General features: G+C 41.5%; 1 protein-coding gene across 1 annotated transcript in view; it reads right to left on the reverse strand.

Annotated features, from left to right (window-relative positions):
• Positions 1 to 1,748: 1,748 nt before the first annotated feature.
• Positions 1,749 to 22,031, reverse strand: part of npr1b (natriuretic peptide receptor 1b) — a 31,549-nt gene continuing 11,266 nt past the window's right edge. The window contains exons 4-23 of the mRNA XM_028981056.1: positions 20,186 to 20,373; positions 19,778 to 19,891; positions 18,744 to 18,879; positions 14,691 to 14,785; positions 13,446 to 13,581; positions 13,090 to 13,174; positions 12,857 to 12,977; positions 12,686 to 12,760; positions 12,420 to 12,497; positions 12,220 to 12,324; positions 11,691 to 11,762; positions 11,197 to 11,356; positions 10,881 to 11,036; positions 7,336 to 7,504; positions 6,452 to 6,598; positions 5,637 to 5,760; positions 5,149 to 5,217; positions 3,089 to 3,263; positions 2,895 to 2,993; positions 1,749 to 2,778 (exon numbers count right to left, since the gene is read on the reverse strand). Coding sequence (XP_028836889.1) covers positions 2,624 to 2,778; positions 2,895 to 2,993; positions 3,089 to 3,263; positions 5,149 to 5,217; positions 5,637 to 5,760; positions 6,452 to 6,598; positions 7,336 to 7,504; positions 10,881 to 11,036; positions 11,197 to 11,356; positions 11,691 to 11,762; positions 12,220 to 12,324; positions 12,420 to 12,497; positions 12,686 to 12,760; positions 12,857 to 12,977; positions 13,090 to 13,174; positions 13,446 to 13,581; positions 14,691 to 14,785; positions 18,744 to 18,879; positions 19,778 to 19,891; positions 20,186 to 20,373 — 2,459 coding nt within the window. The 3' untranslated portion in view covers positions 1,749 to 2,623. The remainder of the gene's footprint in view (positions 2,779 to 2,894; positions 2,994 to 3,088; positions 3,264 to 5,148; positions 5,218 to 5,636; positions 5,761 to 6,451; positions 6,599 to 7,335; positions 7,505 to 10,880; positions 11,037 to 11,196; positions 11,357 to 11,690; positions 11,763 to 12,219; positions 12,325 to 12,419; positions 12,498 to 12,685; positions 12,761 to 12,856; positions 12,978 to 13,089; positions 13,175 to 13,445; positions 13,582 to 14,690; positions 14,786 to 18,743; positions 18,880 to 19,777; positions 19,892 to 20,185; positions 20,374 to 22,031) is intronic.

Below are 22,031 nucleotides of genomic sequence, written 5' to 3' on the forward strand. Positions count from 1 at the left end.
GGAAATATTTTAAGACTGCAAAACAGCTTTGAATCATGTCAGACACTAGACCCTTTTAGAATTTAATTCTAATTTAATTCCCAATTAGAATAAAAAAAACCCACAGAAAAATACTTTTTTCTTATTTCCATATGGATGCTGGAACCTGTTCCGATTACGTTTTCACTGACCGTACCTTGAGCCTGTGTGTCCAGGAATAGGGTGAAAGGTTGGCTGTCAAGGCGGGGTTTATTCCCCGTGTGGCACTCGGTGGAGCCCACAGTGGACTATATAAACCCACGCAAACGGGCAGCAGGAACGATCCAAAACATTAAGTGCTACTTAGTTCATTAAAAAAAATGCAGGAAACCTCGATCAGAAGCAACAGACTTATCGCCATGCCGTGCGACACCTCGGCTATTCTCAGGCGACACGACTTCGTGGACAAGCTGCAGGATGCGCGAACGCCGAGCCTCGCGACGAAGCGCGCGTCTTTACGGGACATGGTCGTCACTCCCGACCGTGTTCCCAAGTTCACGATTCCGCCCCTGCGCCCGTCGCGCCGCGGGGATCCCAGGCAGCCGCGGGGTGCCCCGGGGCTACGTGCGCCGGTCTGCGCGCATCGGTCCGCGGCGCGACGGTCCACGCGTCTCCCCACGCACCGGCGTGGACCCGCTGCGGCGGAAGACGGCGAGATGTCGTCCGACCCCGCCACGAGAGCGGCCATGTCCCTTCCACACCTCACCAAGATCACCACGCCGTACGGGTTCCTCACGCTCGGGGAGAGTCCGTGCGTCCAGAGGAGGGAGTCCGTCTTTTTCGAGCACGTGTCCTCCGCCGGGAAGAGGAACGCGACGCACCCGATCCAACCTTCTCCTCTGACATCAAGGAGTCAGTCCTATTCGCTGCCGGACATAGAAAACATTCCGCGCAACGTGCGCGCCACGGTGCGCTCCGTGTCCTGCGACGCGGCCAGTGCGCTCTGGTGCGCCTCTCGCCAGCCCGATCACCTCCCCCGTGGCCCGTATAACCGCCGGGACTGTTGGGACAGCTACCAGCCGGCGACCGCCTCTCCCTGTCCGGCGGGGACAGGGCGGCTGAGACGCCTGCTGAAGAAGCGCTGGGCTGCGGTGAAGTTCTTCAGGAAGGACGGGTCCCATTGCGCACAGACACACCACAATAAAAGCTGAGGCTAAAAACTCTTGTGATAGTGATTGTTGATGTCATGCACGTTGTGTGGTTGGATTTTATTCAGATGACGTGGACAGTGAGAAATTATTATAAGCATTATTGTAAGAAGGTGATGCCTTCATGGTGTTTTAGAACTGATAACAAGTGTCCCTAAAAGGCACTTTTCTTTGCACTTTCAGAACTTTGAAGAACAATTTCCAAAAGATGAAAAATAGAGATCTTTCAGCACAACTGTTTAAATCCATAATCTTTGTAGTTAATGCAAGTTAAAACAAAAAGGTTCTCTTGACCACTCGGGTGACATTACAATGAGAATGGCAATGTCTGCTTAGTCGAAAGAGCTGTTTAAAAAAAAAGAAAAAAGTTAACGGATGCTTAGCGAATTGACTATCACAGCCAGTTGAGACTTCTCCTTGAAGCAAATTATGATAGAGGATTATGTTTGCTGTCCACAATTAGAAATTGATTAAGTACATAAAGCATTCATTAATTTAGCAACAGCACACTCATCGACATGCAATCCTAAATCCTTACCTTGCAACAATCAAACAACTCAAAAGATATTTCAGTAGTTTAATACATAAAAAAGACATCAGGAAAAGGACAAAAACCTGTAGATTTGCTATTTTGTTACATGCTTGGGTTCTCTGATCTTCCGGAAACAACAGCTGCCCTGTCACACAAATGGTTACAATTTGACACACAGCAGAGGACAACAGAACACATTCAGTGTTGTGGGGGTTCTTTAAAACACCAACCTGCATTGGCCCAGAGCCATTTGTTCTTTCTGCACTTCATCATCAGCCGTATGCTCTGAGGACGACTAAATATCAGTCAGTCTGTCTTCTGTAATGATTCTGTGGCTTCAGCCAGAGTTCATATAACCGCAATTTAAGCAATTGGTCCAGAGTGAAAATACCCGGCGATGCCAAGATTTACATGTAAATTTTTTGGGGTGAGCAAAATAAGCAGATCGTGATGAAAAGTTTCCAAATGCCATGACAGACCAGAAGTGAACTTTACACACTACACAGGTTTGCAGAAAGGAAACTGCTGACCTGATGTCAATGTGTTACGAGGCCTACGTAAATTTGAGTGAGGTCACAAAAAGCAACGTTGGGCGATGCATAAAAATACACACGCCCTCCTACAAACACACACGCACTCAGCGAATGCTTCAAACTTCTTACTTCATTTTTCTGACATTAGCATGAAAAAGCTTGTTACACAGAAACAATTGGACCATCAGCTGGCCAACATGCCAGCTTTAAAGTGCTAACTACTAGGACAACCAGATGGGTGACGTGAACAGGAAGATCTGAAAATGGTTATTCCGAAAGAAATACTAATACTGTCAGTTTTCCCTAAGGATAGTGGTACGTCTGTGAGCCTGGGTAAGGGTCAGCATAGAAGGTCAACCAGGGCCCTAATGCTGGTCATCTCTCCATTGAATTTACACATCATTCACTGCTTTAGTTTCTCCCAGCAGCCAGTAGGTTCTCATTTTGCCTTTGCCCTTCATCTCCACATCTCCACGCAGCTCCAGCTGGAAACAGTTGAACTCCTGCAGCACCTCAAACGTTGCCGTGGACACATGGATCTTCAGGGCTGTGGAGACCAGACAGATGAAAATGCATCATTCACACTCTGAAGCCTCTAGAGTCATCCTTCAATCAAACTATTACAAAGTGATGCTTGAATATGCAGCATGGAGCATGCATCACCTTCTCCAGTAGATTCCATACGAGAGGATGTGTTGACTGTGTCTCCAAACAGACAGTAGCGGGGCATTTTCAGTCCCACCACACCTGCACACACTGGTCCTAGTGGACACACACAAACACCACCACCACTACTTGTTAACTGATACAGGGACGGAAACAGGCATTGGTTTTTACTGGATGCGTGTCGGCCTCACCGCTGTGAATTCCTATTCGCAGTTTAAGCTGCTGGTCCGGTCGGTGGTGGATCTTAAAGGAACGCACGGTGTCTAGCAGAGCCAGAGACATCCGGGCGATCTCTCTCCCGTGCAGCTTCCCATTCGGCACAGGGAGACCAGACACCACCATGTACGCATCCCCAATAGTCTCCACCTGGTGCAAAAAGTGAACAAGAGTACTGTGGGGCTATTCCACTTATTTACTCTTAATAGTCTTAACCCAGCCACTAGGGATGCCACAACAATGTATTTCTGGGTGCCGGTCCCACCCTGAGTAAATGGGGCGGGTTGTATCAGGAAGGGCTTATCTGCATAATTTTTTTGCCAAATCGATAATGGCGGAAGGCAAACAACTTTCGTAATAGTCTCCACCTTGTGGCCAAGTGCAAGAGTACTGTCACCGTATTTAAGGATGTACTGATGGACGAAGTACACAAACCAAGTACTTGAGTTAAAGTAGAGTTATAAAGTTGAGTTAAGGTAAAAATTTTACTCCAGTAAGTAGAGCAAAATAAAGTAAAGTTAAATTCCTCAATTTAAATTTTCCCTTTAATTGAATGCAAGTAATGCCACTGATAACTTAAAATGATCATTTACAACATTTATCAGATGCCCTTACAGTCAGTAGTGACAGGGATAGTTATCCTGGAGACACTCAGGGTTAAGTGTTTTTCTCAGGGACTGTGGCTCAGACCACATTTATTTTTTGGGCACCGCCAGTCTTTGAAAGCTGAAACTGTGAAAATTGTAGGACTGAATGCTAGTACTGAGTTTGCGAGTTACTAAGCGCTCACTGATATTGAGAAGTCATGCAGAGTACAGGTACAATAACTGTTAAAATGGGCATTTGTTTTTCATCTACTACTGTATTCACAATATAATTGTTATGGGTGATTATTAGATCACATAACAGCCTGAATCGTATAATATAAACAAAATTTATTAGATAATATATGTGGATTACGCATTTGAAAAGACTGTAAATACAATCACCTAAATCTATTTTAACCTGTTAATGCAGCACATGTAAAAATCTGTACCTCTCTGAAACTGATTGTCATTGTGAAACACTGCAACACAGCACACGGGTGACACAACAACATGTGTCCTTTGCTTTTAACCTATCACCCTTAGTGAGCAGTGGGCAGCCATGACAGGTGCCCGGGGAGCAGTGTGTGGGGACGGTGCTTTGCTCAGTGGCACCTCAGCGGTACCTTGCGAACCGGAAACCTTCTGATTAAGGGGCCGCTTCCTTAACCGCTAGGCCACTACTTTTATCGCTTTTTATCACTTTTATTGTTAGTAGTTTTATTAGATTATTTTACAGAATATACTGAAATGACTAACTCACAAAAGGTCCTTCATCTTTTCTACAACTCTGAAAAGGCTGGTATAAGCAAGTTCATGCAACCAGTAATATAGAAGATCAATAGCCGTGTGCAGTAATTTGATTGGTGAACTTACAGCATACATCTTCGAACATCTTGATCTTCTTGAAACAGTTCAAAGGTCAGATTTTTAAACATAAAAAAGGAACAACTGCCTTTGAAAAAAAGTAGTGGAGTAAAAAGTAATATATTTAACAATGAAATGTACTGGAGTAAAAATTAAAAAGTCTCTACAAATGTAAATACTTTAGTGAAGTACATATGCACAAAAAATCTACTTAAGTACAGTAACGAATTACAATTCACTTTGTTACTGTCCAAAGTATTTACCACAAGGGTGTCTGAAACTCTTAAAACTATTAAATCATACTTAGTCTCCTCTTTCTCAAAAGCTGCTCTTTTGGTTTGCATCCTTAATATTTTCAGATCTTATAGAGACAGCTTGTTGTTTTACTTTACTAGTTTTACTTATGCTTGTTTTACTTTGCGTTGACTATAAGTGAAATGTTGGCCATTTGTTTTGCTCCGTGGAGTACAGAGATGATTCCACTTAGGTAGCCTAAATTGTTTGCAGCTATTTCAACATCTCAGTATTACTGCAATGTTTGCTTGATTGCGAAATACAGAAGGAACTCATTTGAAATGATTTACCTTGTAGACGTCAAAGTTGTCTATGATGGCATCAAAACACGTGTAAAGATCGTTGAGAAGTGTCACCACCTGAGTGAAAGAACACAGATCTGACTAATTGTACAAACACTGAGCTAAAATCAAAAGAATTGCACATATAATACAGAAAAGAAAAAAAAAAAACATAAAAAAGCATATCAGGCATATTTCAAATGCAACATGTATGAAGTCAAGTGATAGAACCACAGCTGCTGCCATGTCCATTTTTTTAATTTTTGAAATCTTTCAGCCATTTATCAGTAATGAGTTTCAGGGGTGGCCACATAAAAACCTGTGACTGACACACAGTGCTAACGTTGCTGCTGTTTTGAGCAACAAAAAAAAAAATAGAGCCGTGGCCTATTAGGCAGAAGCCATATAGAATTTGCATATGGTCTGCAGTCCATATTCTATTACTTTAACACAAGGTAACTAATAACTCGGTTAGGCCAGCACGGTTATGTTCTCACCTGCATAGGAGTGCTTGATGCCGAGAGGGCTGTGAATCCAACTATGTCACTGAAGTAGATGGTGACAGAATCAAAGGCCTCTGCCTGGACAGTTTCCCCTCGTTTCAGCTGCTCTGCCACCGAACTGCACAAAACCACGAAACAAAAGCACATGTCTTGATCCAAGATTTAAAGGCACAAGAGCACTTGGAGCACAATTTAATCTGTCATGCCCCCTGAAGGGAGTCTGAGAAGATTGTTAATTAGGTGATTATTTTTATATTATGATATGTTTTCCCGGGGGGTAACATTTAAAGTGAAATGATTGTCATTGTGAAACACTGCAGCACAGCACACGGTGCACACAATGAATTGTGTCCTTTGCTTTTAACCATCACCCATGGCGAGAAGTGGGCAGCCATGAAAGAAAGTCCCGGCGAGCAGTGTGTGGGGATTCAAACGCACAATTTTCTGATTACGGGTCTGATTCCTTACCCACTAAGCCACCACTATTTGTCAAATACATTTTATTACAACCTCAGAGTCATGACATACTTGTTAGAAAAGCACAAGATAAAAATTGGTTATGAATGTTACGGTTTGTATTAACTACAGGCATGGTAGTTCTGGACAGGTGCTACTGCCAAATCAGAGTTGGTGAACTACATAGAGAATCACCACACAGCTGTGACTGTATGTGACTGTATAATGAGTAAATGCTGAAATAGACCCAACCCAGAGCAAGTTACTTGACTTCTGGAGAAAAGGAGATCACTCTGGGCTGTGAGTAAAGAGTCACCAGCATGGTCCACAGTTCACCACAGTCAGAGACTCACTGCGGCAGGATCTGGTACAGAAGGGCCTCCGCCTTGCGTTTCTCCTCCAGGTAAGCCTGGGTCCTCTCTTCCACCAGCTCCTCTAAATTGTTGGCGTACTGCTCCATTCGGGACAGAAGGTTATCAAGGATATTTGTGCTCTTCTCCCTGCAGTCAAATAGGTCAAACCTAAATCTTAACATTACGAATAATTGACTTTACAATAGGGGGGGCTGAACACAAATTTGATTCTATAATCTGATCAGAATGAGTCACCCATCTGAAGGTGAAATGCTTCTTGCCTGCATTTTACTTGGTTTATACAAAAATACACAAAAAGCTGCTTTTATGTTGCTTATGTTGCCTTTGCTTATATGTTGCTTGGCAACTGCAACCTGTTAATGTGAAGCAGGATTGGTTTATATGTATTTATTGTTAAGAAAGTAAGTTTTATATATATATATATAATGTGAAAAAAAAACTGCTATTCATAAAATCAATTATGTAATATTACATGCTTAAGGATGTCTGTTTTGAATTGCATCTAATGATCCTCCATTCTTATCACAAAATCAATGTAATGCCTTGCATGTGGTCTCAATAAAAGTGTTTATGATGTGTAAGTTGGGTTAGGTCTTGACATTTTACATTTACAGCATTTATCAGACGCCCCTTATCCAGAGTGACTTACAGTCAGTAGTTACAGGGACAGTCCCCCTGGAGCAAGTAAGGGTTAAGTGTCAGGGACGCAATGGTAGTAAGTGGGATTTGACCTGGGTCTTCTGGTTCATAGGCAAGTGTGTTACCTACTAGGCTACTACCACCCTAGTTAGGTGGGTGAGTTGACCTCCAGGTTTGAGCAGGTCTGGATATCACTCATTTACATTTCTGTAAGAGAATCAGACCTGTTCTGTTTGCGTAGCAGCAGTTGAATCTCTTTGAACTCAGGCCTCTCTGAGGTGTCTTCTGCCCAGCAGCGTTGCATCAGCTGACCCAGTTCCTCGCTGTGGACCTGTGGGTTCACCGATGGCCGAAGATATGGCCACTCACCCAGCACCACACGGTCAATTATCTCTGTGGGGTGAGACAGTTTTTTTTTTTTTTTTTAAAGAGACATCTCACAAGCTGAAAACACATCAAAAGACCCCAAATCATTATGTGATCCCTTTTTAAAAAATTTTTTCCCTTTTTATTTCTGAATTAATTTATCATAAAATGTGATATTTCTCTTAGTCAGGGGTTTTGTATATAATATACCTAAAATACTAGCACAGTTTACTGCCTCAAAAAAATTAGGTAGCATATCCGCATATCTGGAGGCGTGAAAAATGAGATTGGAGGTGTGGATCAGAGCTACTGAGGTGCCACTGAGCAAAGCCCCGTCCCCACACACTGCTCCCTGGGCGCCTGTCATGGCTGCCCACTGCTCACCAAGGATGATGGTTAAAAGCAGAGGACATATTTCGTTGAGTCATTGTGTGTATTGTGTATCACAATGACAATCACTTCACTTTAGAATTGCTGATTGACACAAAGCTGGAAAGAGACACAAAGTAAGATAGTACGGTTTAAGAAATTCTCCAGTCTACAAATAAAGACACTTTGGGATTGTGACTTCTCTACCAATAAGTGGGTGCACAGTCAAAATGAGCATGAGCTGAAGTAAAGAAACAAGCCAGAGTTTGAAGGCTGCTTACTAAAAAGAACATTGCTGCACATCTGAAACTAAGATTAAAACTAAGAACATGTAACCATACTGAAGTGAAAGTCATTGAGATTGTCATTGTGAAACACTGCAGCACAGCACACGCTTCCTTATCCACTAGGCCACCACTGCCCCATATTCTGGAAGTGCATATCATGAAAGCATGGTGTGTTGTCAGCTGAAACTCTGTAGAAGTTGGGTGACGCATTGAAGCAAGTTCACAACAGAATGGCTTCAGAAAAACTAAAATTAACCATGAAACTCAAAGAACATATTCTAGAACAATGAAGGATATTCAAAGATGTGAGTCAGCAAATATTTTTGGAAATTTAAGAAAATGAACAACAAAGCACTAAGCATCTCAGTCATCCTCAATTATTTCATCCTTGCATTGAATCCTTGTATAGAATTTTTCTCACTCAATAAAATGATTCAGTTTGTCCTCCCAGCCCTTCAGACAAATATTTCCATTGTACTCCGCTTAATCTTCTTCTGCATCTTCCTCACCACTTTTCACTGTTTCTTTATTCCAGCTGTTGAGAACATGAAAATAACTCATACTCTAAGATAAAACAAGCCAACTCAGTGCAATTTATACCACTCAAATGCTCCTACTGGCTATGTTCTGCACAGCAATTTTCATAAAAATCAATGCTACAGTCGTGCCTTCTCTTTATATTCCAGCTCCCTTCATTTTGATATAATTGTACTATGGCTACTAAAGGTATTAAACTGCAGTGGTTCCAACTAGTAAAATGATGTTAAAGACCCCACTGCTGGTAACGGAACGATAATACATCTCCAGTATAACAACCCCCACTGTCATCTTTGTACACTGCCTGTTCTTATCTTGCTGTATGGAAACCTTTCTTTCTACTTCATTTAAGTTGCATACATGGATACGTGAAAATCACTGAAAAACATGCATCAGTTTCTGGCTATAGATTTGGGATGCTGAAATGTGGGCGAATGTCAGTTTATTTGTTTCTGAGATCTCGGGGTAAGAAATATATCACTGAGCGTGGAATTATTATGCTGCACAGCTTTGCCAGAAATGGCAGAGACAGCTGCACAGACACAGATCAAGCAGAATAAATGGTTTCATAAAGAAGTCACTGATCTTGGAAAAGATTGAAAGGTTGAAACATTTTGTTCGATTACTAAATATGTGTAAGTGAAATTGAACTTCTTTACAACATGCAAACCCACATTTTCACCACCAGAGGGTATAATACACTGGGTTATTAGTCACAGGTCAAGGTAGTCAAGTCTGATAGAGCATGATTCCATACAGACATACAGAAGATCTACAAGAGCACATATTTCATAGCATAATGCTTAAATTGACCAACAATACATTTTATGAAATAGCTAAATAGCTAAACTGTTGCAGTATACACTGACATGCACACATCAAAAACATATTATATGATGGCTTAATACTTCCCATTATTGGTTCTAATTCATTAACTCTGACCTCAGTTAACCCGAGGCTCCAGCTTGCCCTGAACCCTCCGTGATTTATTTTGAGTGTGATCTGAAGAAGGAACTGGAATGCTGCTCAATGTGAAAAGATAATGTCAAGTGTGACCAGTGAAACAGGAAAAGGCAGCATGGTGGAGGTTTAAAATGGGAGAGCAGACACATGAATAGTGCACACTTATCTGCTTCAATCAATACGGAGCAGCAGCAGAGGAGGAGGAAACACATTAGCATTTGCCCTCTGTAGCACTTAAGTGGCCTCTTTGAAATAATTAGAGAGCGCGTGCGAGACATATTTATAAAAAAAAAAATTGATCACTTCTGCCGTACATTTCTACATTCAGATTACACTGGATGTGATCACAGATGCATTGGTACAGCCGAAAAGACTGTTATCTGTCCAACATGCCAATGTGGAAAATCAGAGGAAGCTGTTTATTGAGGCACATAGCTGCTGGGTTACAGGGCACCCCAGTTTATTAGTATGTGTTAATGAGGCGTGTAAGATATAGGGCATTGAAAGTGAAAAGCCCTGCCCATTCTGAGCTGCCATTAAAGAGTCTGTGTAATTAACAGAACCATAAAACTCCACAATCAAGCATGGACACACTCAGTATTCGAAAGTTTGAAAAATTAGATGGCTTTGTAGTATTTTGCATTTTGGTCTCTATCATAGACAAACTGGTGAGGTTGGCAGCATTCAAATATTCAAAACATTTCAATCTGGACTGATCACTGGTCACGAAACATTTCTCATCATCCATGTTTCTCTCCTTAACAGTCCAAGGGAATTCTTAATATCTTCAGACCATATATCCATGAGGACCCAAGAGCAGGTCTCTAAAAATGATTAGACAGTGGCTCTAAAGGTCATTTAATCAGGTGTCAGGTCATGACTGAGACATGGGCTAATAGCAAGTAACGGAAAGCCCTGAAAGCAGCAATCTGTGTGCTCCAGGAACTGGAAATTACTGGTCAGATTCTTTGATAAAACCGCAGATGATTCACATTTCTGAGACAGATAAGTAGTGCATAACAGACCTCGCCTATGACCGGCTGTCTCTGAGGAGACACTCAGGGTTGAGAAGTAAGCAAACATAATTAAAGATGGAGGATCACCTCCACAATGCCCATCTCAACATTGATCATGAGAAGGTATGACGGCATTAAAACTCTCATGTTTCCTCGATTGCATTGGGTTTCTGATGGAAGGTCATTACGGCAAGGGCCTGACTGTTCAGGTCTATGAATTCGTATACTAACCTTTTGGACTGAGTGACTCCCCTTCCAGGTAGAAGGCTCCCCTGCGCTGTGCCACCTCTTGCAGGATGATACCAAAACTGTACACGTCACCTTTCTGTGTGCCGCGGCCTGGTGGGCACTCCATTCTGAGCAACTCAGCTGCCCTCCACAGTTTTTCTGCTCCATCAAAGGATGGGATGTCAAAGGACAGGAGCCAGAGAAGGAAAGAGGGTGGAAATGTGAAAGATCAGTCTGGGAAAAGGGTTGTTCATAACTGGGCACATCCAATAGGCAAACATCAATCAAAGGTATAGAAGTGCTAAGTCCTGTCACTCACTAGCATAGTAGGAATGGGTATCTTCCAAGTCACACTCTGTGCGGAAGCTGGAGAGGCCATAGTCTGTGATTTTCAGCACAAATCGGTTATCCACCACACAGTTGGAGGACTTCAGGTTGCCATGGGATAAAATGACACTGTTGTGTAGGTAGACCATACCCTAGAAAAAGGTCATAAAGTGTGTGACATAAATGGGGTGTGGCCTTCAGAATGTGGAGGAGAGGTGGGGAAAAGGTTAATTAGAAATGTTTGTATCTTTACGAGTCAATGCTGAGAAGTAGGAGATGCTAAAGTAAGTTATTGACAGCCACAGGTCAACAATACATTTTGATCAAGGGATGTCCTTGTAATCTCAAACACAGCAAAGAAAAACAGTTGATAAATCTACTATCTAGTGCTACCTAGTAGTAGGAATAATACTATAGTTGATTGGGTCATGGATTGGGAGATGGGATTAAAAAGAAAAGAAGTAGAGAAATGTAAGTTTTATGTACCTTGACAATGTCATTGATTAATGAATATTTAAACATCCAGTCCAGTGTGATGCTCTCATTCTCTAGCACATCCTAAAGAGAAAACAGACAATTACTGGTTTAAATTGAGATTAATCTGATTCATCTCACATGCATTTAAATTCTGACATTCTAATAATCCAACCATGCATGCATCCATTCATTTCAGGGTCAGAAGAGGGCAGCTGTAGCAATCTGGGGGCACAGACTGGAACAATATCTGCACTGGGTGTCTGTCTGTAATATGGGGAATATCCACAAAAACAGACACACACTCACACATGCACAAGTGAGGACCAGTGAAGAACCACAATTTACCTAATATGCATGTCTTTGGACTTTAGGAGGAAATTCCACATAAACATGGAATTTTAGTTTTCTGAAAATGCATGAAATATTTTTTCCTCTTTTTTCTTGCTTAAAACAAGTGTCTGTATGAACTGGAAGCAGTTAGACACAATATATGCTTCCTCCTCATACTGAAAAAAAAATCTTGGTTATGGCACATTACCTGCAAGCTACCACGAGGACAATATTCAGTGATAATGCAGATATTGGGCGGGTCGATGCACGCGCCAATAAAACGAGTCAGGTGTTCGTTGTGGACGTCCCGCATCTGTAATTCGAAATGGAAAGTCTGTGTTAGGTGACCAGCGTAAACCCCCAGAAATATGAGAGGACGGAAGAGGGATACTCTGCGTCCGTACGCACGTGTTTCAGTTCGAAGAGCACTTTTCTGGTCAGATCTATGCGCTTCTTGTTGATGTACTTTATTGCTACTAAGTTCCTCTGAAAAAAGAAGTTTGGGCAACACTATAATTTGATGTTAAACTATTTCCATGTATTTAATAAATAGCTTGTCAACAAAAATACTAATTGAATACAACAAAAACAGGTTTGTCATTTTCATATCATAAGCAATAAACAATTATGACATTATAGTAATTAATGAACTGTGTGGTTAGCTTGATTGGTACCTTGAAATAGCCAGTCTTAGCAAACACCTGCATGTTGCCATCCCCAGTGAGTAAAGAGCCATAATTGGAGCCCCTCTGCAGGCAGCAAATGAAACAAACGGCTTCAGTAACGACTTTTCTTTTTGGAATTATTGAAAAAAGACAGAATGGAGACTGAATGGCTTTTCTCACCAGAGACAAGGTGAGTTTGCTCCCCATGCTGCGTAACATCTTCTCCTGATGCCCCAACTCGATATCATCCCAGGAGATCCTCCAGAGCTGAGCCACCAGCTCATTCTCCAGTTTCAGTTTTCTGCATGTATGTGATTTTTTATGAATGGACAATTGAATGCACAATGGAACAGACATATTAAATACAGTATTTGTACAGTAAATGTACAGTATTTGTATAAGCACACACTCACCGATATATAAATACCGTGATGGTAAGGATAATGATGATTACAAAGAAAACCACAATGGTCAACATCTGGTGCATTGTGATGGTTCCTGAGAAACACAGACAGGAAGGCATGTGCTTAGACAAGGCAGCGGCTGTAACAGAATATTTCTCAACACAGGGGTTAAAAAGGAACAAGTTTTATATTGTTATTTTCATTTAATTGCATTTCTATGCAATTACACTTGCCTATTTGCCGCTGGTTCATGGAACAAGGATCATATTTTACACAATAAGAAACAAGGAAATACATGTGAGACAATTATGTTTTTATAATGAAATGCGTGTTTGTTGATCTGATCTTAATTTAAATGTACATACTGGTGTGGCAAGCAGGGTTTTCGTTTGTGAAGCCGCACTTTGGAATGTCGAGGGGCACCGTACCACCCGGCCAATGGACAGTCATATTAGGGACAGGAATCATCCTCTTCTCCATGCCATTGTAAATTGAAACAATCTGTCATAAAGACATAAAACACAACAGCAAGAGATAAACACATAGCAAGAGAGACGTAGAAAAGATTTAACTGATCGCTTATGATGAAGGTCGTTTAAAAACAGAGAGGTAAAAGCCTCCCCAAAAATGTAATAGACTGCAAAAAAGTACAACAGAAAGTTTGTGAGTGACGAGACCAGACCAATTATATATCAGAAAACTTGGCAGAAGCAACTTTTAATGGACAACATTACGAAAGAATAGAATGAAATAGAATGGAGTTAATTGGGAGACCAGAACGTTGTCTACATGAAAAGGAAAACAATGCACTCTACATTGCCACAAACCCAGAAATTGCAGTTGCTTTAAGCTTACAATGGTTCATCTTCAATTTGCCAATCAAATGCCTTGAAGAGGACACTCTAGGACTGCAAATAGATGGCCTGCCTGAACATACTAGAGTATATCAAGGCTAAAAAGACCCCTTAAAGGCTAAGGCACGGAGAACTGCAAACTGATTGTGTATGTATACACACCATACAGACTGATCATCAAGGAAATCTCTTTACTTTTGTAAATGTGCTTAAGAATGGTCTGCCAGCTAGGGTAACGTAATTAATCTAATCTGAAAACAAGATTTGGGCCAGTGGTGGCCTAGTGGTTAAGGAAGCGGCCCCGTAATCAGAAGGTTGCTGGTTCGAATCCCGATCTGCCAAGGTACCACTGAGGTGCCACTGAGCAAAAGCACCGTCCCCACACACTGCTCCCCGGGCACCTGTCATGGCTGCCCACTGCTCACTCAGGGTGATGGGTTAAATGCAGAGGACAAATTTCACTGTGTGCACTGTGTGCTGTGCTGCTGTGTATCACGTGTGACACTTCACTTTCACTTCACTTTCACTTTCATTTGGGTTTCTGCTATGAGGCTCTTAAAATACTGCATGAGTACGGAAATTTTAATACTGATTTCAAATTAATCTCACAATTAAGAAAAGGCATTGCCCAAACCTAACTGTAGGCATGTTAAAGAAAACAAATTGGTTGCAGTCTATTGAGATATTATATATTATTTTTATATTTACAGTATTTACATAATATTTGTCACAGCATGTGAGAAATCTGGCTGGTACCTGAAAGACGTTGCTGTTGGAATCAGTCATGTCCCACAAGGCGAAGTCTATCTCTCTGTCACCACTTTCATCAATCTTCACCAGTCCCGTAACTCCTGAGAGAAAGGATGGGAGGAAGGCATATTATGTAGATAATCAGTGCAAACTACCGCACATTCAGAGAGTGTGTGCAAATTCTACAACTTTACTTTCTACAGTAAAGTCAACCAGTCTGCTTGACACTACAGCATAGGCCTCTTAGGTTTACAATTACTTAAAATGACAATTTGATCAAATTTACTTTAGCCAGAGAAATAAGACGTGAGATGTGTGCAGTGCTATTCAGCACATCATTCACCATATCTGATTTCCATAGGCGGCCAATTCTATTCCTCTGAATAGTGCCATGACTACTGGGACGTGGCTTTAATTTCCTGCACCATTATGACCTTACATTATTTCTCAGGGCATAACAGGCTGCGATCAATCCTGTGACAAGTTGAAGTAAAGCAAGTCCTGATGTATTAAGGAAATGAGTTCTGACATTAAAGCTGAAATCACAGCTATTATCCAGGCAGAAAAAGTCCAGCCCGTGAAAGAGACCGCAGGGTAGGTCACGGCGATCAAGGGTCTCGCACCTCCACACAAATGAACAGAAGTACCACGGTTATGGGTTCTGGGAGATGAGACTAAAGAGAGTAAACTACTTACAGTAACAGCCCTTCACAGAAATACATTAGAAAAGTAATTAACCTTATGGCTTAAAGGCTCAGAGTTCAATATTGTAGTATGTATAGCAAAAGTGGTGGAGCATGTGTGGCTAATTTACTGACTTTAAACGTATGTTCATTTTGACTCACACACCACATGCCTGGTGGGTGACATCACAGCTTCCTGGAAAAGCCCAGAGTTTAGCTCCTCTGGGATCTCAAAATGCTCGAGCACAAAGTGACCGGACGTACACATTTGAAACAGCTATTATCTGCTCAAGATGATCAATTTGAGTTAAGGGGAGAAATGCCATGTTGGGTAATGTGTTCATCTAAAAATAATTTGACAAATGCATTTGGCAGATTATTTTCAGAATCTTCTTAAACCAAGATTTATTTGCTTAAAAAAAGCCAGATACATGTATTTTTGCAGTTTAAATTTGAAATGCCTCTTTATGTATTGCATAAAGAATAAAGTCAGATTGTAATTATTGCTGTGCATTTACAAGATTATTACGTGTGTAGTGCTGTTGTTGTGCCGTTATAATAATAAGGAAAACACATCATGTATTCATGCTGACATGCCCATTTAACTAATGGATTTTATTATCGATATTATAATGAACTCAAAAGCAGAACTGAACAAGGCAGCAACCTTAAAGATTTTATCTTGGCTCTGCAGGGGTACGTCTGTGTGACGCCAGGTGCCCCGGGGCTCACACAGCAGGTGCATCAGCAATTTCCTGCGGGATTAATAAAGTTTTCTGATTCTGATTAAGGAGTTCTGATCATTCCAAGCTGAAGCCAATTAAGCATGAGTAAGGATCAGGACTCCTTGAGAGAGGGCATGCAGCACCCAGAACGTGCTGACACATTGACGTTGTCATTCACAATACCCCTGTGTTTGTGTTTTTGTTCCTGGCCTTTATGCTACATGCTTTCAGGTTTGTTTCAGTCTCCTTCCCCTTCCAACCATCTGAAACCTCTGTATAGGAACTCATTTTAAACTGAAACACTTAAAAAGCACATTTACGTAGACTAGAAAAAGGAATATTTTATACAGCTGCAGCTGAAACATGATGATTCATAACTTCATTCAAGGAAGCCTTGAATCTTGAAGGCATGGAAGTCATGGAAAAAAAACACATTTGTAAAGAAGTCAAAGCTGCATCACATATTTGATGTCTGATACAATCTGACAATCTGCCACGATTAACTACAGCATTCCTTTGATTTAAAATCCACTTTAATCCCAGGTAAAATTGGATCATGAAAGCATAACGGTCCTGGCTTATTTATAGATACACATGGCTGGTGACAGAGTGTCTGAATAATCTTCTGCACTATCAGCCAGGCACAAGACAGAAGCACTGCTCTATGTGAACACGCAGAAGAGGCAAGATGGAAGGATCAATGGCTCTGAGGAGTGATGGATGACAAGGAATTAGAAAAAAATGCAGGGGGCCTGAGAGAAGATGAAGCAGATGGATTGAGGGCGATACGGAGCATGAGTGGCTCTCAGCAGCAAATTTTTATAGGAGATTGACAGGACTCCCTGATCTTAAAAGCATGTGGAAAATGTGGCTCAGCCTGATTAGGATTCTGCGCACTGCTCAGGTTCACTAGGAGCCCACTTTCAGGTGGCTGAGAGGACTCACAGACTTATATGAGTATATATGAGGAACATGGACAACAGCAAAAGCAGGAAACAAACCATTGTACAATTTTCAAAACAAAGACAAACACGGAACAAATAGCACTCTGACTGACAGAAACGATTTAGGAATCCTGAGAAGCCCCAGACAGGAAAACACTGGCAATTTCAGTGTCCAAATAAAGTGAATGCATGCATCATCTTTGTGCATCTGAAGTGAAAGTGAAGTGATTGTTATTGTGAAACACTGCAGCACAGCGCACGGTGACACAGCAAAATGTGTCATTCGCTTTTGACATGATACAGTCCGGAAGGGGTTATTGTTCGTCCTGTGCAATGTTTCCTGATCATGGTCACCAGTGTCTGGTCGTATAAAGCTGCCCTGTTCGGTAATTGTTACTTGTTACTGGATGTGTCCCCGGTCCTGTTTATCATGTATTAAACCCCTGTTTCGTGACGTTGTGCGTATGCGTCCTTCTTCATCATCATGTCCAGCCATCATTCCATCATTAATCATTCTGCCCTGCCATGTCAAACCAGCTTGACAGCTTTTAACCATCACCCTTGGTGAGCAGTGGGCAGCCATGACAGGCGCCCGGGGAGCAGTGTGTTGGGACGGTGCTTTGCTCAGTGGCACCTTGGCGTATCGGGAATCGAACCGGTAACCTTCCGATTACGGGGCCGCTTCCTTAACCGCTAGGCCACCACTGCCCCACATCTGAAGGAACAGGCAAGGACGGAAAGAAATTGGAATGGTCACGAGAGAGATATGACGGAAACGTGGAGAGCAAAACAATCAATGAAGAGATGTGCACCTTTTAAAATGAAGGTCTCTTTCCTTCATATCTGAGAGTTTACTCCTTGTCTCTCCAGAGAATCTGAGAATCCCTTTTTATTTTCTGCCTGTGCTATATTAATGAATTTCTGTTCCTTTCTTCTGCTTTTTCGCAACTGAATGGATGTAATGAGGAGCTGTTCTGCAGAACGATTAACACTGAATATAAACCCCCAAGAGGGCAGTCACCATGCGCTTAATTGAATACTTCACACATGTAGAAATTTCCCAGAACAAATGTTTAATGATCAACATTCGGAATGTGTTTCTGATTTCACCTCTCGGGAGCAGATGGGTTAATTATGCCACGTAATCCACTTTAAAATGACTCTCACAGTTGCCATGCCTGAATCCTTTAAAATGCATTGTTTCTATTACGTTTTTAAAATTTGGGTTTACAACGTTGTATAGACTGCTGTCAATGTTTACTGTCGTAGTGTGATAATGGGACACATTGGAGAAGGTGTAGAATTGCTGTGGCCTAGTCTGGTCCAGCGTCTCAATAATTCATCCCCCATCAGGGGCGCTTTGATACTGTGTTGAAGGCCAAATCAATACTGGCGGAAAAGAAGTTTATAAAAAGGAACACTGCAGACTCTTTTACTTGTTCACTCTCTTCCCTGTTGCTGTTCCATTGTCTGCTGCAGCATTCATATAAAGAGGAGTAGTTGATGGTGCACGTTCCTGGAGTGTACTGTGCTGCTACTCAGCCACACACACAAACACAAACCCTGACAGCCGAGAGATCTTTTTCATTTCATTCCAAAATGTCACCCAGATCCCTATGTCAGTGCAAGTAAAACCGCAGGAATACTGGAAACTGAGCAGTAAATACAGGGTAAGATGTGGATCCAGGGCTTTGGGTCTGAGCTCACCATCATGCGTCCGATTCCACATCCTCTTGGTTACGATCTCTCCCGGAGGCCTGCCTTCCCCTGGTGCCATGGTCTCATTCAGAGCATGTGCGTACAGCATCAGGCCATCATAGAAGCCCCCAGAGATAATGTTCATCTGTTAAAAAGCAGATGTTTCCTGTTTTACTTCTCGGACATATACATGCATAACATATATGATCACCCTCCAAAAATCCTTTGACCTGTTACCCATTTATGTATAATATGCATATTGTTACTGCTACACGCAAAAGTGCAATTCCTGAACCTGTCCATTAATTAGAGAATTTACTGAATCAGCAATTAATAACAGAAAAAACTTAAAGACGTTATTTAAATAATGAAGTTAACATATAATATAAATTACTTAATATTTAGTTCAATTTCAGGAGACTATGTTAGTATTGCATTGCTATTTTTTTACTTTATTTTAGGACAAAGAAGAACATTGTTCTTTGCTCATTTTGCCAACCTGTTAAACCTGTTATCTTGTTTCTTTTGACTGAAATTCTTCTGTGGCTGCTTTTAAGGGTACAGTGGGTACATGATAACGAAATAAAATGTAGAATGCTGCCACCTCATGTTGCCCTTTGCTTTTTTTGAAACATTCAGCCTTATCAAATCCTAGTTAATGTGCAGACGGCTACCAGACAGCCATGTTTGAAATCTGTAGAAATGTGTCACATGGAACAACAGAACATGCAAGTCCTCTAAAGGACCCTTTCGATAGAGTAATGGATTTTAGAAATTCTAATTTCAGCATGTATGTTGGATGAGGGGCATGTCAGAAAGAGAAAGACATAACATTCATTCCTTCGGCAGATGTCATTTGAAAGAATATAATGACCTGAATGTAAATGGTGATGTTATAATGCAAGTTATTACATTCCTGATTATAGTAAATCAGGAATGTATCAGGAATGGTCTGTTTCAGGTCAGTCTCTAAAACATCTGATGGAGTTGTTAACCACTTCAATTTCCATTTCTCCAGTCTCCTACTCCCTCTCCTTCCATACCAGTGAGTCTTCTACTGTGAAATTGAACATCCTCTTAGCGTCTCTCTTCAAGTCCATTACAAAAACGTCATATTCTGGGTTCTGAGGCTCTCTGTAAGTCAGAATCTTCACACTCTGAAAGAAAGAAAAGCATTTATGTAATGTTAAAGTAACAGAGATCTGCACACAACCACAAAGAGGGACCGTAGTTTAATAGCAATTCTCTAAACATAAATGCAGAGAATATTACCTTACCTTAATATTATATTACCTTGGTGGGCAGCATGGCTTCTGTTTGTTCGTTTTTACTATACAATTTCTATATTATAAAATTTTTCCTTTAACAATGAGCAATAATATTTTTGAGACCTTTTTTTATATTTGTAGTTGATTTGAATAAACGTCAGACTATGCTTGCCTGACACTTACTTGGAAAGCAACCTTGGCAATGCCATCATCACAGTCTCCTCTGAGCCAAGGCCGAACAAATTCTGAGTCCAGGCTCTGTCCGAACACGTCGATGTAGAAGAACACAAACTCTTCATGAGGTAAACCCGCCTTCCTGAAGCGTACCATCAGCTGGCGGAACACGTCTTTCGGACAGCAGACAAAGACCACTGCAGTGTAGGGAAAAAGAGGTGAAGAGCATGACAACGCACGACACAGTCACATTGTAGTACACTATCCAGTCCGTACACATCCAACCACACATTTACTAGATATTGGACATTACTCAGTAAAGAAACAGCATTCAAACGGTGAGCCGGCACAGCTATACGGCGCAATTGTTTCAAATCTCAACACTGTCTTGGGAGCTCTGAATTGTGCAAATGACCTGCAGTTATCACAGTTTGCCAGACACCTTTATTCATAAGAGATGGGAAGATGGGTGCACCAGGGCAGAGGATTGTTTACTCTGCTCTTACCGAAGCTTGTCGAATGGAGGAAAGGCCCCTGGAAAAAAGCCTGCACCCATTATTAGAGCCATCATGTGTGTCCAAATGGAACTGATTATTTCATTCACTCATGGAACAGCTAAGTTTCCTTTACCCACCGCAAGCTCTGTATGTGTTCAGAGCAAATAAAATATAATTTTGTACACAACAGATTTAATGCCCAGCCAACTTCAGAGTTGGTTCCCTGGGCCAACGACTTACGTAAAGGGAGTCACATAGGCCCCAAAATGACTCCAGGAACAGATATGCATCTGAGCTGTGGGTGAGACTAATTGTGAATGTTAGACAATGGACAGCAAGTAAAAAAAGAAAGAGGAGGTCAGGGAGAGCGAAAGCGATCTGGATGAAACGTGTGTTACATCAGCTGTAAGAGGTTCCATTAATGCTGATCTAATCAGCTGAGGTAATAATGGAGGGAGGTCACCCAGGCAAACCCCCCATTCATGTCATACAGGGGGAGGCAATTACTGTGGGCTGAACCCACGGTTTACAAGTCCCTTACAGGAAACGGGAAAAGTTGAGAATATCCATCACATTCAGATTTTTTGGGGAAAATTTATTTGGGGAAACCTATTAACACGGACAGCATTTGGTTCCAGATGTGGATGTGTCTAAAGCAATATAACACTCACACAGTAGAATAAAAAAGATAAGCAATGTGTAGATATGAGCAGGGTGTAATAGACTGGGTTTCACAAAAGGTGGCCACAATCAACGTCATTCAATACTGATGTTTTACTCTGGATTTCTTAAATACAAAGAATTCTGTATAAAAAGTATCTTCAAAGGAACATTCAGCGAATTACATTTACTGTCTATCTCTGCTCACACGCGCAAAATGTGGTAAATAAATGTATGTATTTACATAGTATTTGTATAATGTGGTTAGACATTTCAGGTTGCATTTCCATTAACCCTCAGACAGAACAAACTCATTAGTCTTTTTCCTCACGGCTGCCGGGGCCCATCCCTGGACACTGGGTGCAGGGTGGCACACACACAGACCATTCACTCACACCTGAGCACAAGTCAGTGTCGCAAGTCTGTCTAGTCAATATGTCTACATGTCTTTCGATTTGGGGGGGGCAACATGGGGAACTCCGCACACTCAGAATTAAAACTCACAACCTTGGAGATGCTACCCACCACACCACCGCGGACTCCCAAATACTGTAAAAAAGGTTTTTAAGTTTGTCTGAGGTGCTTTTGCAAGTGATAAAAGACATATTTACATTTACAGGTCATAGGACCTGCTCCTATAGAAATACAACTGAGAAAAACCAAAGGGTTCTGACCATCCATCGCTATGATTCCTGGAG

The sequence above is a fragment of the Denticeps clupeoides genome, chromosome 5 (assembly GCF_900700375.1).
Source record: "Denticeps clupeoides chromosome 5, fDenClu1.1, whole genome shotgun sequence".
Classification (NCBI taxonomy): domain Eukaryota; kingdom Metazoa; phylum Chordata; class Actinopteri; order Clupeiformes; family Denticipitidae; genus Denticeps; species Denticeps clupeoides.